The following is an 18,987-nucleotide window of genomic DNA, read 5'->3' as shown; positions in this document are numbered from 1 at the left end:
GTATCTGAGGCGGGGATAATACATGCATTTGTTACATAATAATAATAATAATAATAATAATAGTAATGAATGGAAGAACCTGACGGATTTGTTCAGGAAATCGAGTATCTGAGGCGGGGATAATAAATGCACTTGTTATATAATAATAATGATAATGGCATTTATTAAGCGCTTACTATGTGCAAAGCACTGTTCTAAGCTCTGGGGAGGTTACAAGGTGATCAGGTTGTCCCAAGGGGGGCTCCCAGTCTTAATCCCCATTTTACAGATGAGGTAACTGAGGCGCAGAGAAGTGAAGTGACTTGCCCAAAGTCACACAGCTGACAAGTGGCGGAGCCGGGGTTTGAACCCATGACCTCTGACTCCAAAGCTCAGGCTCTTTCCACTGAGCCACGCTGCTTCAGGTTATACGGGTTCAAATCCCGGCTCTGCCACTTGTCAGCTGGGTGACTTTGGGCAAGTCACTTCACCTCTCTGGGCCTCAGTGACCTCATCTGGAAAATGGGGATTAAGATTGTGAGCCCCACGTGGGACAACCTGATTTCCTTGTATCCCCCCAGTGCTTAGAACAGTGCTTTGCACATAGTAAGCGCTTAACAAATACCATTATTATTATTATTATGTATCTAGCCATTTTTTTCAGACCAGGATTAATCCAGGATGAATTTCAGCCGCCTCCTTTCTCCTCCATTGTGAATTTCAGCCACCTCCTTTCTCCTCCATTGTCCTTTCCTTTCTCCTCCACAGTCTTTTCCTTTCTTCTCCACTGTCCTTTCCCGTCCCTTCTTTCTGTAGCCTCTCAGAGCGGTCATGGGTTCCAATCCGGGCTCCGCCAATTGTCGGCTCTGTGACTTTGGGCAAGTCACTTCACTTCTCTTGGCCTCAGTGACCTCATCTGGAAAATGGGGATTAAGATTGTGAGCCCCACGTGGGATGACCTGATCTCCTTGTATCCCCCCAGCGCTTAGAACAGTGCTTTGCACATAGTAAATGTTTAACAAATACCATCATTATTATTATTATGTAACTAGCCATTTTTTCAGACCAGGATTAATCCAGGATGAATTTCAGCCGCCTCCTTTCTCCTCCATTGTTCTTTCCTTTCTCCTCCATTGTGAATTTCAGCCACCTCCTTTCTCGTCCATTGTCCTTTCCTTTCTCCTCCATTGTCCTTTCCTTTCTCCTCCACTGTCCTTTCCTTTCTCCTCCACAGTCTTTTCCTTTCTTCTCCACCATCCTTTCCCGTTCCTTCTTTCTGTAGCCTCTCAGAGCGGTCATGGGTTCCAATCCCGGCTCCTCCAATTGTCAGCTGTGTGACTTTGGGCAAGTCACTTCACTTCTCTGGGCCTCAGTGACCTCATCTATAAAATGGGGATTAAGATTGTGAGCCCCACGTGGGATGACCTGATCTCCTTGTATTGCCCCAGTGCTTAGAACAGTGCTTTGCACATAGTAAGCACTTAACAAATACCATCATTATTATTATTATGATGTATCTAGCCATTTTTTCAGACCAGGATTAGTCCAGGATGAATTTCAGCTGCCTCCTTTCTCCTCTATTGTCCTTTCCTTTCTCCTCCATTGTGAATTTCAGCCACCTCCTTTCTCCTCCATTGTCCTTTCCTTTCTCCTCCATTGTGAATTTCAGCCACCTCCTTTCTCCACCATTGTCCTTTCCTTTCTCCTCCACAGTCTTTTCCTTTCTTCTCCACCGTCCTTTCCCGTCCCTTCTTTCTGTAGCCTCTCAGAGAGGTCATGGGTTCCAATCCCGGCTCCGCCACCTGTCAGCTGTGTGACTTTGGGCAAGTCACTGCACTTCTCTGGGCCTCAGTTACCTTTCATTCATTCATTCAATCGTATTTATTGAGCGCTTTCTGTGTGCAGAGCACTGTACTAAGCGCTTGGGAAGTCCAAGTTGGCAACATTATAGAGACAGTCCCTACCCAACAGTGGGCTCACAGTCTACAGATGAGTTTACCTCATCTGTAAAATGGGGATAAAGAATGTGAGCCCCACGTGGGTCAACCTGATCAACTTGTGTCCTCCCCAGTGCTTAGAACAGTGCTTGGCACATAGTAAGCGCTTAACAAATGACATTATCATTATTATTATTATTATCATTATTATTATTATTATTATTATTCTCTGGGCCTCGGTGACCTCAGCTGTAAAATGGGGATTAAGACCGTGAGCCCCCCCACCATGGGACAACCTGATCACCTTGTAACCTCCCCAGTGCTTAGAACAGTGCCTTGCACATAATAAGTGCTTAATAAATGCCAATGTTATGATTAATATTATTATCCGTTGATTCCATTTTGGGGCAAGGGCATCTCCGGGTACAAGGAGGGGCCGATTGGAGAAATTCCGGAGTTGGGTCAGTGGGATGTCCCGCTCACATCCGTGCTCTTTGGAAAATGTTATTTTGCATTTTGTAGAGAATCATCTTTTCCACGTATCCAGCGATTGGTTAGCAAAAGTGATGATTGACTCTGGTGGTTCTTTCTTAATCTCCCTTTATCCCTGGGAAGGGAGGGTTATTTGGATAGCGTAATATTTGCCACTGGTCTGGCCATTTCAGCCTTTACTACCACAGTAGTGTGAACTAGGCCTGGGAGTGAAAGGACGTAGGTTCTCATCTCAACTCCATCAGTTGAGTCTGTGTGACCTTGGATAAGTCACCTCATTTCTCTGTGCCTCAGTTTCTACACCTGCTCTTCCTTTTTACTCAGAACGTGAGCGCCATGTGGGCTAAGGGACTGTGTCTGAAGTGATTATTGTGTATCTTTCCCCAGGCTTTGTGCAGTGCTCGGTACAGTGTAAGCACTTTACAAATCCCAAAATTAGCGTTAGATACCACCACCCTTGTAAAAATAATAATAAAAATAAAATATGGTTGTTACCTATATGGGCCAAGTACCGTACTAAGTGTTGGCGGATCCGTTCATTCGATCGTATTTATTGACCACTTTGCGCAGAGCACTGTACTGAACACTTCGGAGAGTACAGTACAACAGTAAACAGACACATTCCCCGCCCACAGCGAGCTTACAGTCTAGGAAAGCAGCGTGGCTCAGTGGAAAGAGCCCGGGCTTGGGAGTCAGAGGTCATGGGTTCGAATCCCGGCTCCACCACTTGTGTGCTGTGTGCCCTTGGGCAAGTCACTTCACTTCTCTGGGCCGCAGTTCCCTCATCTGGAAAATGGGGATGAAGACTGGGAGCCCCCCGGGGGACAACATGATCACCTTGTATCCTCCCCAGCGCTTAGAACAGTGCTCAGCACATAGTAAGTGCTTAACAAATGCCATTATTATTATTATTATAGAGCGGGGGAAAACAGACATTAATACGAATAAATTGCAGATATGTTGCATTATTATTACTATAGAGCGGGGGAAGACAGACATTAATATAAATAAATAAATTAGAGATACATTGAATTATTAGTATCATCACGGAGCAGGGGAAGACAGACATTAATATAAATAAATTACAGATACGTTGCAGTATTATTAGTAGTAGTATTATTAGAGCGGGGGAAGACAGACATTAATATAAATAAATTACAGATACGTTGCATTATTATTATTATAGAGCGGGGGAAGACAGACATTAATATAAATGATTAGAGATACGTTGCATTATTATTATTATTATAGAGCGGGGGAGACAGACATTAATATAAATAAATTACAGATACGTTGCATTATTGTTATTACAGAGCGGGGGAAGACAGACATTAATATAAATAAATAAATTAGAGATACGTTGCATTATTATTATTATTATACAGCGGGGGAGACAGACATTAATATAAATAAATTACAGATATGTTGCATTACTATTATTATTATAGAGCGGGGGAAGACAGACATTAATATAAATAAATGAATTACAGATACGTTGCATTATTATAGAGTGGGGGAAGACAGACATTAATATATATAAATTACAGGTATGTTGCATTATTATTATTATGGAGCGGGGGAAGACAGACATCAATATAAATAAATTACAGATAAGTTGCATTATTATTGTTATAGAGCGGGGGAAGACAGACATTAATATAAATAAATAAATTAGAGATACGTTGCATTATTATTATTATTATAGAGCGGGAGAGACAGACATTAATATAAATAAATTAGAGATATGTTGCATTATTATTATAGAGCGGGGGAAGACAGACATTAGTATAAATAAATAAATTAGAGATGTTGCATTATTATTATTATACAGTGGGGGAAGACAAATATTAATATAAATAAATTACAGATACATTGCATTATTATTATTATTATACAGTGGGGGAAGACAGACATTAATATAAATAAATTACAGATATGTTGCATTATTATTATTATTATTATTATAGATCGGGGGAAGACAGGCATTAATATAAATAAATATGAGATACGTTGCATTATTATCATTATTATGGAGCGGGTTAGACAGACATTAATATAAATAAATTACAGATACATTGCATTATTATTGTTGTAGAGCGGGGGAAGATAGACATTAATATAAATAAATAAATTAGAGATACGTTGCATTATTATTATAGAGTGGGGGAAGACAGACATTAATATAAATAAATTACAAATACGTTGCATTACTATTATTGTAGAGCAGGGGAAGAGAGATGTTAATATAAATAAAGAAATTAGAGATATGTTGCATTATTATCATTGTTATTAGAGCGGGTGAAGACAGGCATTAATATAAATTACAGATATGTTGCATTATTATCATTATTATTATAGAGCGGGGGAAGACAGGCATTAATATAAATAAATTACACATACATTGCATTATTATTATAGAGTGGGGGAAGACAGGCATTAATATAAATAAATAAATTAGAGATACGGAGCATTATTATTATTATTATAGAGCGGGGGAAGACAGACATTAATATAAATTACAGATATGTTACGTTATTATCATTATTATTATAGAGCGGGGGAAGACAGGCATTAATATAAATAAATCACAGATACTTTGCAGTATTATTATTATTATTATAGAGTGGGGGAAGACCGACATTAATATAAATAAATAAATTACAGATACGTTGCATATTTGTACAGATAAATGGGAGGAGGGAAGACTGAAAAGAGCAAGTCAGGGTGATGCAGAAGAGAATGGGGAAGAGGAAAGGAGGGATTAGGGAAGGCGTCCTGGAGGAGATGGGAAGATTTGGAAAGCGGGGAAAAAAGAGGAATTGTCCATCGGATTTGAGAAGGGAGGGCGTTCCAGGCCGGAAGCAGGACGTGGGAGAGGGGTCGGCGTTGAGATAAGCGAAAATGTGAGGCTCAGTGAGAAGGTTTAGCATCAGCGGAGTAAAGCGCGCGGGCTGAGTTGTAGAAGAAGAGTAGCGAGGTGAGGTGGGAGGGGGCAAGGTGATGGGACTGCTTTAAAGCCGGTGTGAGGAGTTTTTGGTACAATTTACGGAGAGTAGTCTCCCGGGTTTCGGAGTAAGAGGTCACGGGTTCAAATCCTGGCTCCGCCAATTGTCAGCTGGGTGACTTTGGGCAAATCTCATGAAATCTCTCGCTCCATCCCTTCTCCCCTCCTTAACTTCCATCTTCAACCACTCACTCTCCACTGGTTCCTTCCCCTCTGCCTTCAAACATGCCCATGTCTCTCCCATCCTAAAAAAACCCTCTCTTGACCCCACCGCGCCTTCTAGTTATGGCCCCATCTCCCTCCTACCATTCCTTTCCAAACTCCTTGAACGAGTTGTCTACACGCGCTGCCTAGAATTCCTCAACACCAACTCTCTCCTCGATCCCCTCCAGTCTGGCTTCCGTCCCCTACATTCCACGGAAACTGCCCTCTCAAAGGTCACCAATGACCTCCTGCTTGCCAAATCCAACGGCTCCTACTCTATCCTAATCCTCCTCGACCTCTCAGCTGCCTTCGACACTGTGGACCACCCCCTTCTCCTCAACACGCTATCCGACCTTGGCTTCACAGACTCCGTCCTCTCCTGGTTCTCCTCTTATCTCTCCGGTCGTTCATTCTCAGTCTCTTTTGCAGGCTCCTCCTCCCCCTCCCATCCCCTTACTGTGGGGGTTCCCCAGGGTTCAGTGCTTGGTCCCCTTCTGTTCTCAATCTACATGCACTCCCTTGGTGACCTCATTCGCTCCCACGGCTTCAACTATCATCTCTATGCTGATGACACCCAGATCTCCATCTCTGCCCCTGCTCTCTCCCCCTCTCTCCAGGCTCGCATCTCCTCCTGCCTTCAGGACATCTCCATCTGGATGTCTGCCCGCCACCTAAAACTCAGCATGTCCAAGACTGAACTCCTTGTCTTCCCTCCCAAACCCTGCCCTCTTCCTGACCTTCCCATCTCTGTTGACGGCACTACCATCCTTCCCGTCTCACAAGCCCGCGACGTTGGTGTCATCCTCGACTCCGCTCTCTCATTCACCCCTCACATCCAAGCCGTCACTAAAACCTGCCGGTCTCAGCTCCGCAACGTTGCCAAGATCCGCCCTTTCCTCTCCATCCCAACCGCTACCCTGCTCGTTCAAGCTCTCATCCTGTCCCGTCTGGACTACTGCATCAGCCTTCTCTCCGATCTCCCATCCTCGTGTCTCTCCCCACTTCAATCCATACTTCATGCTGCTGCCCGGATTGTCTTTGTCCAGAAACGCTCTGGACATGTTACTCCCCTCCTCAAAAATCTCCAGTGATTACCAATCAATCTGCGCATCAGGCTGAAACTCCTCACCCTGGGCTTCCAGGCTGTCCATCCCCTCGCCCCCTCCTACCTCACCTCCCTTCTCTCCTTCTCCAGCCCACCCCGCACCCTCCACTCCTCCTCCTCCTCATCATCATCATCAATCGTATTTATTGAGCGCTTACTATGTGCAGAGCACTGTACTAAGCGCTTGGGAAGTACAAATTGGCAACATATAGAGACAGTCCCTACCCAACAGTGGGCTCACAGTCTAAAAGGGGGAGACAGAGAACAAAACCAAACATACTAACAAAATAAAATAAATAGAATAGATATGTACAAATAAAATAAATAAATAAATAGAGTAATAAATATGTGCAAACATATACATATATACAGGTGCTGTGGGGAAGGGAAGGAGGTAAGCAGGGGGGGTTGGAGGGGGGACGAGGGGGAGAGGAAGGAAGGGGCTCAGTCTGGGAAGGCCTCCTCTGCTGCTAATCTCCCCACCGTACCTCGTTCTCGCCCGTCCCGCCATCGACCCCCGGCCCACCCCGGGCCTGGAATGCCCTCCCTCTGCCCCTCCGCCAAGCTAGCTCTCTTCCTCCCTTCAAGGCCCTACTGAGAGCTCACCTCCTCCAGGAGGCCTTCCCACACTGAGCCCCTTCCTTCCCCTCCCCCTTGTCCCCCTCTCCATCCCCCCCCATCTTGCCTCCTTCCCTTCCCCACAGCACCTGTATATATGTTTGTACATATTTATTACTCTATTTGTTTATTTTACTTGTACATATCTATTCTATTTATTTTGTTTTGTTGGTATGTTTGGTTTTGTTCTCTGTCTCCCCCTTTTAGACTGTGAGCCCACTGTTGGGTAGGGACTGTCTCTATATGTTGTCAACTTGTACTTCCCAAGTGCTTAGTACAGTGCTGTGCACACAGTAAGTGCTCAATAAATGCGATTGATTGATTGATTGGGCCTCAGTTCCCTCATCTGTAAGATGGGGATGAAGACTGTGACCCCCCCCACCGCGGGACAACCTGATCACCTTGTAACCTCCCCAGCACTTAGAACGGCGCTTTGCACGGAGTAAGCGCTTAATAAATGCCATTATTATGATTATTCCTAGCAGAGGTGAGGACTCTGGGAAGTCAGCAACAACGGCAGCTGAGGGGAGCGGGAGCTGGGCTGCCCCGGTAGGATGGGAGGGCGCTTAGAAAAGCACAGCCAACTGGCAGGGAGAACCGCCGGGGGAATTCTCGAGGCAGAAGTTACCTGCTTGATCAGAAAAGAATGGGAAATGTTTCCTTGCGTGGCATGAATTCTGAATTCTTGAAAAAGAAACGTACCCTGAAGCATTCAAAGATTATACAGTGGACTGGGAGCCGAAGGGAGAGACGGTATGGAAGCCTGTCTCTGGAAAGGTGATGTTTCTAAATACTGCACTCATTCAGTCACTCAGTCGTATTTATCTAGCGCTTACCGTGTGCAGAGCACTGGACTAAGCGCTTGGGAAGTACAAGTCGGCAACATCGAGAGATGGTCCCTATTCATTCATTCAATCGTATTTATTGAGCGCTTACTGTGTGCAGAGCACTGGACTAAGTGCTTGGGAAGTACAAGTAGGCAACATCGAGAGATGGTCCCTATTCATTCATTCATTCAATCGTATTTATTGAGCGCTCACTGTGTGCAGAGCACTGGACTAAGTGCTTGGGAAGTACAAGTCGGCAACATCGAGAGATGGTCCCTATTCATTCATTCGTTCATTCATCCAGTCGTATTTATTGAGCGCTTACTGTGTACAGAGCACTGGACTAAGCGCTTGGGAAGTACAAGTCAGCAACATTGAGAGATGGTCCCTATTCATTCATTCATTCATTCAGTCGTATTTATTGAGCGCTTACTGTGTGCAGAGCACCGGACTATGCGCTTGGGAAGTACAAGTCGGCAACATCGAGAGATGGTCCCTATTCATTCATTCAGTCATATTTATTGAGCGCTTACTGTGTGTAGAGCACTGGACTAAGCACTTGGGAAGTACAAGTCGGCAACATTGAGAGATGGTCCCTATTCATTCATTCAGTTGTATTTATTGAGCGCTTACTGTGTGCAGAGCACTGGACTAAGCGCTTGGGAAGGACAAGTTGGCAACATCGAGAGACAGTCCCTACCCGACAGCGGGCTCACGGTCTAGAAGGGGGAGACAGACAACGAAACAGAACGAGTGGACCGGTGTCAGGTCGTCAGAACAAATAGAATTAAAGCTAAACGCACATCGTGAACAAAATAAATAGAAGACTAAATATGGACCAGTAAAATAAATAGAGTAATAAATCGTGCAAACATATATACAGGTGCTGTGGGGAGGGGAAGGAGGTAGGGCCGGGGGGATGGAGAGGAGGAGAGGAAAAAGGGGACTGCATCCAAAGCGCTGCTGAGATTGTCTGTAGTCCAAACAAGCTCAGATTTATTACTCTATTTTACTTGTACATATTTACTATTCTATTTGTTTCATTTTGTTAATATGTGTTGTTTTGTTGTCTGTCTCCCCCTTCTAGACTGTGAGCCCGCTGTCGGGTAGGGACCGTCTCTAGATGTTGCCAACTTGTACTTCCCAAGCGCTTAGTACAGTGCTCTGCACACAGTAAGCGCTCAATAAATACGATTGAATGAATGAATGAGGGGCCCTGAGGTTTCAGAGGTGGAGGAATCAAAAATCAAATAACATTACAGATACATCTTTTTGGAGGGTCTCACCAAGGACTTTGCACTCTTTCCCTGAAAGTAGGCCGGCATAATTTTTTTTATACAACTCTGCAGTATTCTTTTTCCTCCTGCCGTGATTGATTTATCTTGCCAACTTGTACTTCCCAAGCGCTTAGTACAGTGCTCTGCACACAGTAAACGCTCAATAAATGCGATTGAATGAGTGAATTTGGCATAATCAGTATTGGGTCTCTCAATTAGCCGATGAATCAGCCGTCTTTCTCGAGAACCGGCGGCGGCGTTCCTCCAGATTGCTTCCCCTTCCCGGTGCTTTTGTGGCCTGGTGCTTTTTTGGCTGCTCAGTCTCAGGAGGCTCGAGGATGCTCTCGGGAAGGTACACCCACTGCATCTATTCTATTTATTTTATTTTGTCAATATGTTTCGTTTTGTTGTCTGTCTCCCCCTTCTAGACTGTGAGCCCGCTGTCGGGTAGGAACCGTCTCTATATGTCGCCGACTTGGACTTCCCAAGCGCTTAGTACAGTGCTCTGCACACAGTAAGCGCTCAATAAATACGATTGAATGATTAAATCTCCCTCGCCGTACGATCCACAACGGCAACCCTTGGTCCTCGGGTGGCTGGAATATTGTAGCCTCCTCTGATTTATGCCTCAGTTCCCTCATCTGTAAAATGGGGATTGGGACTGGGAGCCTCGGGTGGGATAGGGACCGTGTCCAACCGGATTACTTTGTATCTGCCCAGTGCTTAGAAAAGTGTCTGGCACGCAGGAAGCGCTTAACAAATGCCATTTTAAAAAAAATCACTAAAATCTGTCCTTTCCTCACATATTTACTATTCTATTTATTTTATTTTGTGAATATGTTTTGTTGTCTGTCTCCCCCTTCTAGACTGTGAGCCCACTGTCTGGTAGGGACCGTCTCTATAAGTTGCCAACTTGGACTTCCCAAGCACTTAGTACAGTGCTCTGCACACAGTAAGCTCTCAATAAATGCGATTGAATGAATAAATCTCCCTGTCCGTACGATCCACAGAGGCAGCCCTTGGTCCTCGGGTGGCTGGAATATTGTAGCCTCCTCTAATTTCTGTATCCATGTTTACTGTTCTTTGTACATATTTACTGTTCTATTGATTTTGTCAGTGACGTGCATCTAGCTTTACTTTTTATTCTGATGACTTGACACCTATCCACATGTTTTGTTTTGTTGTCTTGTCTCCCCTCAGTTAATATGCGCTCAATAAGTACGATTGAATGAATGATTGAATGAATATCCAGCATCAGACTGCCAGGAAAAGTCTAAAAATGTGGGTTGGCTCCAAGATTTCTTCGTCTCCATATGCCCCACGTACATGTGCCAAGTCAGTGTCAACTGTCTCTGACTTTTAACCCCCTCCTTAAACCCCCTGTCTCCCCAGTCCCCCCGTCTCTTGCCCCCGCTAACTTTGCCAGTTACTTCATTGACAGAATTGAAACTCTCATGTTCCCTAAAAATCGCCACCGCACATCGCCAATCCTGCCCTCACTCCACCCCTTCGTAGACTCTCTCATCTTTCCCTGCCATCTCTCCGGAGATCTCCTGTGTTCCTGGTAAATCCACCCTTCCTCCGCCTCAGCCTCTCTCCCCATCCCTTTGTGATTTATTAAAACAGTTGCCCTCTCCCGTATTACCCCCCGCCCCCGCACGCCGTCTTCACCCAATATCTTTCCATTGGCTTTTGTTTTCAAAGATGCCCACATATCCACCGCCCAACTCCCTGCGCCCTCCAGTTATTGCCCCGTCTCCTGTCTCCATTTTCTTCCCAACCTCCTCAAACGAGTCGTCCAAACCTGCGGCCTCCTCTCACATCTCTTCATCTTTCTCTTTAAACGGCTGCAGTCTGGCTTCTGCTCCCTCCATTTCACCGAAACTTCGCTCTCCACGGTCACCGATGACCTCGTTCTTGCCAAATCCAACAGACGCTACTCCGTCCTAATCCTTTTAAGCCTCAGCTGCCCTTGACGCTGCGGGCCATCCCCTTCTCCCAGAAATACTACCTAACGTTGCTTTCACTGATACCGTCGACGCTCTCCTAATTGAAGCAGCGTGGCTCAGTGGAAAAGAGCCCAGGCTTTGGTGTCAGAGGTCATGGGTTCAAATCCCGGCTCTGCCCATTGTCAGCTGTATGACTTTGGGCAAGTCACTTCACTTCTCTGTGCCTCAGTTCCCTCATCTGGAAAATGGGGATGAAGACTGTGAGCCCCCCGTGGGACAACCTGATCACCTTGTATCCTCCCCAGCGCTTAGAACAGTGCTTTGCACATAGTAAGCGCTTAATAAATGCCATCATTATTATTATTATTATTATTATTTTCCTTCTGCCTCCAGGACATCTCTACTTGAAAGTCCCACTGACACCTCAAGCTTAACAGATCCGAAAAGGAATTCTTCATCTTCCCACCCAAACCCTCTCCTCTTTCACCCACTGACCTCCCCGTCATCGTCAGACATCTTCCCTGTTTCACAACCCAGGCATTATCCTATGGCTCTTCTCATCGTTCAACCCACATATTCTAGACTGTGAGCCCGCTGTTGGGTAGGGACCGTCCCTATATGTTGCCAGCTTGTACTTCCCAAGCGCTTAGTACAGTGCTCTGCACACAGTAAGCGCTCAATAAATACGATTGAATGAATATTCAGTCTGGCACCAAATCTCGTCAGTTCTATCTTCACAACATTTTTAGAGCCTGCCCTTTCCTCTCCATCCACACTGCTACCTTGTTGCTTCTAGCACTCATCATATCCCTCCTCTCCTACAGCATCGACCTCTTCTCGGTCTTCCCTGCTTCCAGTTTCTCCCCACTGTAGGCCACACTTCACTCTGCTTCCCAGACCATTTTTTTTTTAAAAATCTTGTTCTTTGCACGTCTCCTTTCTCCTCAGAAACCTCCAATCCGCCGCCGCATCAAGTAGGCCCTCCATCGATTCGCTCCTACCTCACTCCCGTTCCGTTTCACCCCAGCCTACTCACTTTACTCCTCTAGCCCCAGTTTTCTTACTGTATTTCAGTCTCGTCTCTCTTTCCCTCAGTTCATTTCTCATCTCGCCCGACCGCTCAGTCCGGGGCTCCGCACACTCGCAGCGCCCAGTCAGTACGAATGAATGAATGAATGAGTGAATGAAAGAATGACGGGGGTGTATCTATCTATCTATATGTATCTATACGTTTATATCTCCGAGCGCTTAGTCCAGTGCTCAAAACTGGACTAAACGCTCAATCAATATGATTAAATGAATGAATGAATGATGGGGGCTCATCTATCTATGTATTTGTATCTGTATATACACACACACATATATACCATGTACTATACTATATATATACTATATACACCGCATATATAGTATATATATATGTATATATACTATATATATATACTATATATATACATATATAGTTCAATAAATATCATCGATCGATCATTTGATAGGTGACTCCGGCATATGCGTTTCTAAAATCATTTGTTAAAAAGTCTCCCATAAAAGGATAATAATAATGATAATAATTCACTCATTCATTCAATCATATTTATTGAGCGCTTACTGTGTGCCGAGCACCGTAGTAAGCGCTTGGGAAGTACAAGTCGGCAACATCTAGAGATGATCCCGATCCAACAACGGGCTCACAGTCTAGAAGGGGAAGACAGACAACAAAACAAAACTAATAATAGAGAAGTTGCGTGGCCTAAAAGATAGAGCCTGGGCCTGGCAATCAAGAGGACCTGGGTTCTAATCCTGTCTCCACCACACGTCTGCTGTGTGACCGCGGGCATGTCACTTAACTTCTCTGTGCTTCAGTTACCTCCTCTGTGAACCAGGGATTAAGACAGTGAGCCCCACGTGGGATGAGGACTTTGTCCAACTTGATTATCTTCTGTCTACCCCAGTACTTAGTACAGTGTCTGGCACATAGTACGTGCTTAACAGATCCCATTAAAGGAAAAAAAACAATCCTCCGAAAGACTGAGAGGGAGCAACCAGAGAGTTAGGAGGAGAACCAGGAGGCGACAATGTCAGCGAAGCCAGGGTAAGGTAATGTTTCAAGGAGAATGGTGTGGCCCTCAGTGTTGAAGGCCATGTTAGGCACTTAGTACAGTGCTTTGCACTCAGTAAGCGCCCAATAAATCCGATGGAAAGAACAAAGACAACTGGAGAAGTCAGGGAAGATTAGGATGGATTTAGCAAGAGGGAGGTCATCGGTAACCTTTGGGCAGTTACTTGGAGTGAAGGGGGTGGAAGCCGAATTGAAGCAGCGTGGCTCAGTGGAAAGAGCCCGGGCTTGGGAGTCAGAGGTCAGGGGTTCAAATCCCGGCTCCGCCAATTGCCAGCTGGGTGACTTTGGGCAAGTCACTTCACTTCTCTGGGCCTCAGTGACCGCATCTGTAAAATGGGGATGAAGTCTGGGAGCCGCCCGTGGGACAACCTGATGACCTTGTAACCTCCCCAGTGCTTAGAACAGTGCTTTGCACATAGTAAGTGCTTAATAAATGCCATTATTATTATTATTACTATTATTATTATTATCATTATTATTATTATTATTATTATTATTATTAAAGAGCTGGTGGTGGACCAGGTTGGGCCAGCGTCCGAATTCACGCCAGCAGTACTCCATAGCTCACGGAGAAGAGCGGAGGAAGTGGATATGTTGCTGATCTGTACTTCCCAATTGCTTAGCCCAGTGCCCAGCCAACAGTAAGCACTCAATAAATACGATCAAATGAACAAAAGTGTACCATGGAGTTGGCGGTTGGCGGAGGGACAGGAGAGCCAACTTGTACTTCCCAAGTGCTTAGTACAGTGCTCTGCACACAGTAAACACTCAATAAATACGATTGATTGATTGATTGCTTCATCTCCCCATCGTCCCCCTCTCCATCCCCCTGTCTTACCTCCTTCCCTTCCCCACAGCACCTGTATATATGTATATAAGTTTGTACATATTTATTACTCTATTTATTTATTTATTTTACTTGTACATAGCTATTCTATTTATTTTATTTTGTTAATATGTTTGGTTTTGTTCTGTGTCTCCCCCTTCTAGACTGTGAGCCCACTGTTGGGTAGGGACTGTCTCTATATGTTGCCAACTTTTACTTCCCAAGTGCTTAGTACAGTGCTCTGCACACAGTAAGCACTCAATAAATACAATTGATTGATTGATTGAGAGCGACGGAGTTGAGGTCAGTGGAAAGGGCTGCGTTGAGGCCATCGGTTTGTCCGTCGAGAGAAGTCGTGTGGATATGAAGAGCAGACGAGGCCCGATGACGTGAAAATCGGAGGAGGTAAAAGATCGCAGGTCTCTGGGGGGGAACAGGAAAGATTTATGGAGAGGTGGGGGCGTGGGAGAGAAGGCACATCTTGTCCATATTTACTATTCTATTTATTTTGTCAGTGATGTGCATCTAGCTGTACTTCTATTTATTCTGATAACTTGACACCTGTCCACGTGTTTTGTTGTCCGTCCCCCCCTTCTAGACTGTGAGCCCGTTGTCGGGTAGGGACCGTCTCTAGATGTTGCCGACTTGTACTTCCCAAGCGCTTAGTACAGCGCTCTGCACCCAGTAAGCGCTCAATAAATACGACTGAATGAAATGAAGGCAGGTGAGGAGTTGGTGGCCAGATTGAGGGATTTCACAGTCAGCGAAGGTAGAGATTGTGCTGTGACCGGAGATGTGGAATGCAGAAAGTTTGTCGGGATGGAGAAGGGATGGATCCGGGAGCTGTTGCTTTTTGGGAAAACGGGCAAGATTTGGAAGCGGAGTCGAACAAGAACGAGTTCCAAATGGGCCAGTGTTGAGGTGTGGGACGGCTTTGTTAGAATTGTTTGGGGAGAGATTTGGGTAGGGTCTGCGAGGTATTCATTTTATTCCTACTTGTGTTCCTTTACTTAGACATAGTAACCCCCGCTGTGGCCTCACCCTACCTAATATCACTTACTAAAGGGCTGCATCACCTTTGAGGTGGTGTGATGTTAAATGATGAGGGATCATCCCTTCATTTCCCTTCTAAAATCCCCCCAGGAGCCATTCGTTCCGCTTTCTCATTCAAGTTAACCCCAAGCCACCCCAACACCCGTATCTGTTTTTTAAACTGCGCCTGTCGTTTGTATCTCTCCTCTCACTGTCGTACACGCAGTGATTTATCCTTCCGGATAAATCCTTAAATTTTTCCTTCTGGTCTCCCCCTCGGATGGAAGCTCCTTGAGGGGTCACATCCGTTACTTCGGCGTGTCTCTCCAGGGACCTCTCATAGTGGTCATCAAAATGGTAAAGTAAACTGCTCTGACATTCTGGTGATTCCGAGTAGAAAGGGATCCACTTGAGAACCTTTTCTCTACAGAGACACCGGTTAAAATAACACGGCAGACCATTTTAGAGAACTTGGGGAGGAAATCTCTAATTAGATCCAGAATACATTTGAAGTCCTTCAGATTCCGGCACACGCGTCCGGATATAGAACCAAAGCGTGACTTTTTTGTTTGAACAGCAAGCCAGTGGCTGGATTAAGACTACGCAGGAGAATTTAGAGCCTAAACTGATGTGCTGAGGACTGTTTGTACTGATTCCATTGGAGGCTGAGGAGGAGGGAAGGTTGAGGAAAGGGCGAAGAGGCAGGGATGGTTGCGAAGGCGCGACTGAGGGAGGAAGGTAGCAGTGACACTCAACACGATTACCTATTCTCTCAATCACAGTCTTGAGGAAATCCGACCCTATCGAGAAAGAGAGACGAGGCCGGCGATGGAGTCGTCCGGTTAGAGGCGGTAGGCGAAATCGTGAGAGCGGACGAGTTCCCCGAAGGAGTGGGTTTAAAATGGGGACCCAAAACTGAATCTTGAGGGACTCCCCGCCGTCCCCCCCAGTTAGGGATCGGAAGGCAGTGGAGGAGCCGCGACAAAGAACCGAGACGTTGTACACCGTGTTTTTCAAATAAAGGCAAGGGAATAATCAGAAAGAGAAAGAAAGTAATTTTCAAATGATCGTACCACACAGTACTTTGTATGGATTTATTGCTCTATTTTACTCGTTCATATTTACATATTCTATTTATTTTATTTTGTTAATATGTTTTGTTGTCTGTCTCCCCCTTCTAGACTGTGAGCCCGTTGTCGGGTAGGGACCGTCTCTAGATGTTGCCAACTTGGACTTCCCAAGCGCTTAGTACAGGGCTCTGCACACAGTAAGCGCTCAATAAATACGATTGAATGAATGAATGCACACAGTAAGCGCTCAATAAATACGATTGAATGAATGAATGAATGGTGATGGTAGAACGTATTAGCGTTAGAACATATAACGTGGCAGTTCAATGACCCCAGTTTTTCTGAATTATTTTTCCAAGTTTTCCTTGCTTCAAGCTTTCCAGTCCGTAAAATAAAATGAATATTATTTGCTAGTAGCGAGCGTTACTTATCCTAGGCTAGTCGCTGGCCGCAAGACCGACTTAATCTCCTAATGCCCATTTCAGAATGACTGATGATCTCTGGTTGCCATTTTTTGTGAGGATCGATATATTAGGCACTTGGGTCGCGTCGCTCCTATTAATCTCCTAATACCCGTTTCAGAATGACTGATGATCTCTGGTTGCCATTTTCTATGAGGATCGCTATATCAGGCACCTCGGTCTCGTCGCTCCTATAGTCTATTTGACCTCCTTCTCCCGACATTGTATGTTCTCTTGCAGTTGAGGAAGATAGGAGGTGGGGGCTTTGGCGAAATTTACGACGCCCTGGACTTGCTCACCCGGGAAAACGTTGCTCTGAAAGTCGAGTCGGCTCAACAGCCAAAACAAGTCCTGAAAATGGAAGTTGCCGTGTTGAAGAAACTGCAAGGTAGGTGACCTCGTGTCTTGTGCTAAAACAATCGTCGCTTCCCGCCATCTGCCCGGCTGAGTAGACGTGGACTGTAAGTTCGCTGTGGGCAGGGGATATGTCTTTGTATTGTCATTTTGTACGCTCCCGAGCGAATGAACTAATGAACAAATGTTACGTAAGAGCAGCAGTATTGACCTTGTGGAAAGGGCCCAAGGTTTGGAATCGAAAGATCGGGATTGTAGTCATTCATTGTCGTATTTGTCATTCACTGTCATATTTGTTTAGCGCTTACAGTGTGCAGAGCACTGTGCTAAGCGCTTGGGAAGTCCACATCGGCAACATACAGAGACGGCCCCTACCCAACGATGGGCTCACTTTGCCACTGACCAGCTGGGTGACGAGGAGCAGGTCACAACTTCTCATATGTTCTTTAAAAGACCTTTTGACGTTTAGCCCTCTGAATTAGCATTTTCAGAGGCATTAAAGTATGTCTGGAACTTGTGCATATGGCTTTAATTCCGTTTGTTCTGTTTTGTTCTGACGATTTTGACACCTGTCTACATGTTTTGTCGTCTGTCTCCCCCGTCTCGACTGTGAGCCCGTTGTCGGGCAGGGACCGTCTTTAGATGTTTCCGACTTGGACTTCCCAAGCGCTTGGTACGGTGCTCTGCACACAGTAAGCGCTCAATAAATACGATTGAATGAATGAACGAATCTGTTACCTCATCCATAAGACTGTGAGCCTTACATGAGGCCCCATTTTGCAGATGAGGCCACTGAGGCACAGGGAGGTGAGGTGACTTGCCCAGGGTCACACAGCTGACAGTTGGCGGAGCCGGGATTTGAACCCCTGACCTCTGACTCCAAAGCCCGGGCTCTTTCCACTGAGCCCCGCTGCTTCTCTAAGCACTGGGGTGGATACGAAGCAAATCAGATTGGACGCAGTCTCTGTTCCGCATTGGGCCCACAGTCGCAAACCCCATTGTACAGCTGAGGTAACTGAGGCATGGAGAAGTTAAGTGACTTGCCCAAGATCCCAAAGCGGACAAATTGCCCAGCCACGACCTTCGGACTCCCACGGCCCATCCCATGGCACTGTGTACTTATTCTTATACGATGACGTTTTCCCAAACTGTAATCTGTTTTAATGTCTGCCTCCCGTCTCTGGAGTGCAAGCCCCTAGTAGGCAGGGATCATGTCTAGCAACTCTACTGCATGACTCAGTGGATAGAGGATATTCTATTTATTTTATTTTGTTAATATGTTTTGTTTTGTTGTCCCTCTCCCCATTCTAGACCGTGAACCCGTTGTTGGGTAGGGACCGTCTCTAGATGTTGCCAACTCGGACTTCCCAAGTGCTTGGTACAGTGCTCTGCACACAGTAAGCGCTCAATAAATGCGAGTGAATGAATGAATGAATCCGTTAAATGGGGATAGTAATTATGGTGCCAACTTGTACTTCCCAAGCGCTTAGTACAGTGCTCCGCACCCAGTAAGCGCTCAATAGATACGATCGAATGATAGTAATCCCCGCTTCTTCCCACCTCACAGGCCCATTCCGAGGGCAGAGGAGCGGAAAAGCACTTGGGAAAAATAAAAGGAGAAAAATAAGAGCAGCAGTGTATGGCCTAGTGGAAAGAGCACAGACCCGGGAGTGAGAAGGACCTGGGTTCTAATCACGACTCTGCCGCTCGTCAGCCGTGTGACCTTGGGGAGG

At 45.6% G+C, this 18,987-nt stretch overlaps 1 protein-coding gene across 2 annotated transcripts in view; it reads left to right on the top strand.

The window, feature by feature from the left end:
* Positions 1 to 18,987, top strand: part of TTBK2 (tau tubulin kinase 2) — a 154,759-nt gene that overhangs the window by 20,432 nt on the left and 115,340 nt on the right. For both annotated transcript variants that reach the window (XM_038741272.1, XM_038741273.1), the window contains exon 3: positions 17,141 to 17,288. In XM_038741272.1, coding sequence (XP_038597200.1) covers positions 17,141 to 17,288 — 148 coding nt within the window. The remainder of the gene's footprint in view (positions 1 to 17,140; positions 17,289 to 18,987) is intronic.

The sequence above is a fragment of the Tachyglossus aculeatus genome (assembly GCF_015852505.1).
Source record: "Tachyglossus aculeatus isolate mTacAcu1 chromosome 12 unlocalized genomic scaffold, mTacAcu1.pri SUPER_6_unloc_1, whole genome shotgun sequence".
NCBI lineage: Eukaryota > Metazoa > Chordata > Mammalia > Monotremata > Tachyglossidae > Tachyglossus > Tachyglossus aculeatus.
Note: the sequence above shows the minus strand (reverse complement) of the source record. Positions and strands in the feature narration are given on the sequence as shown.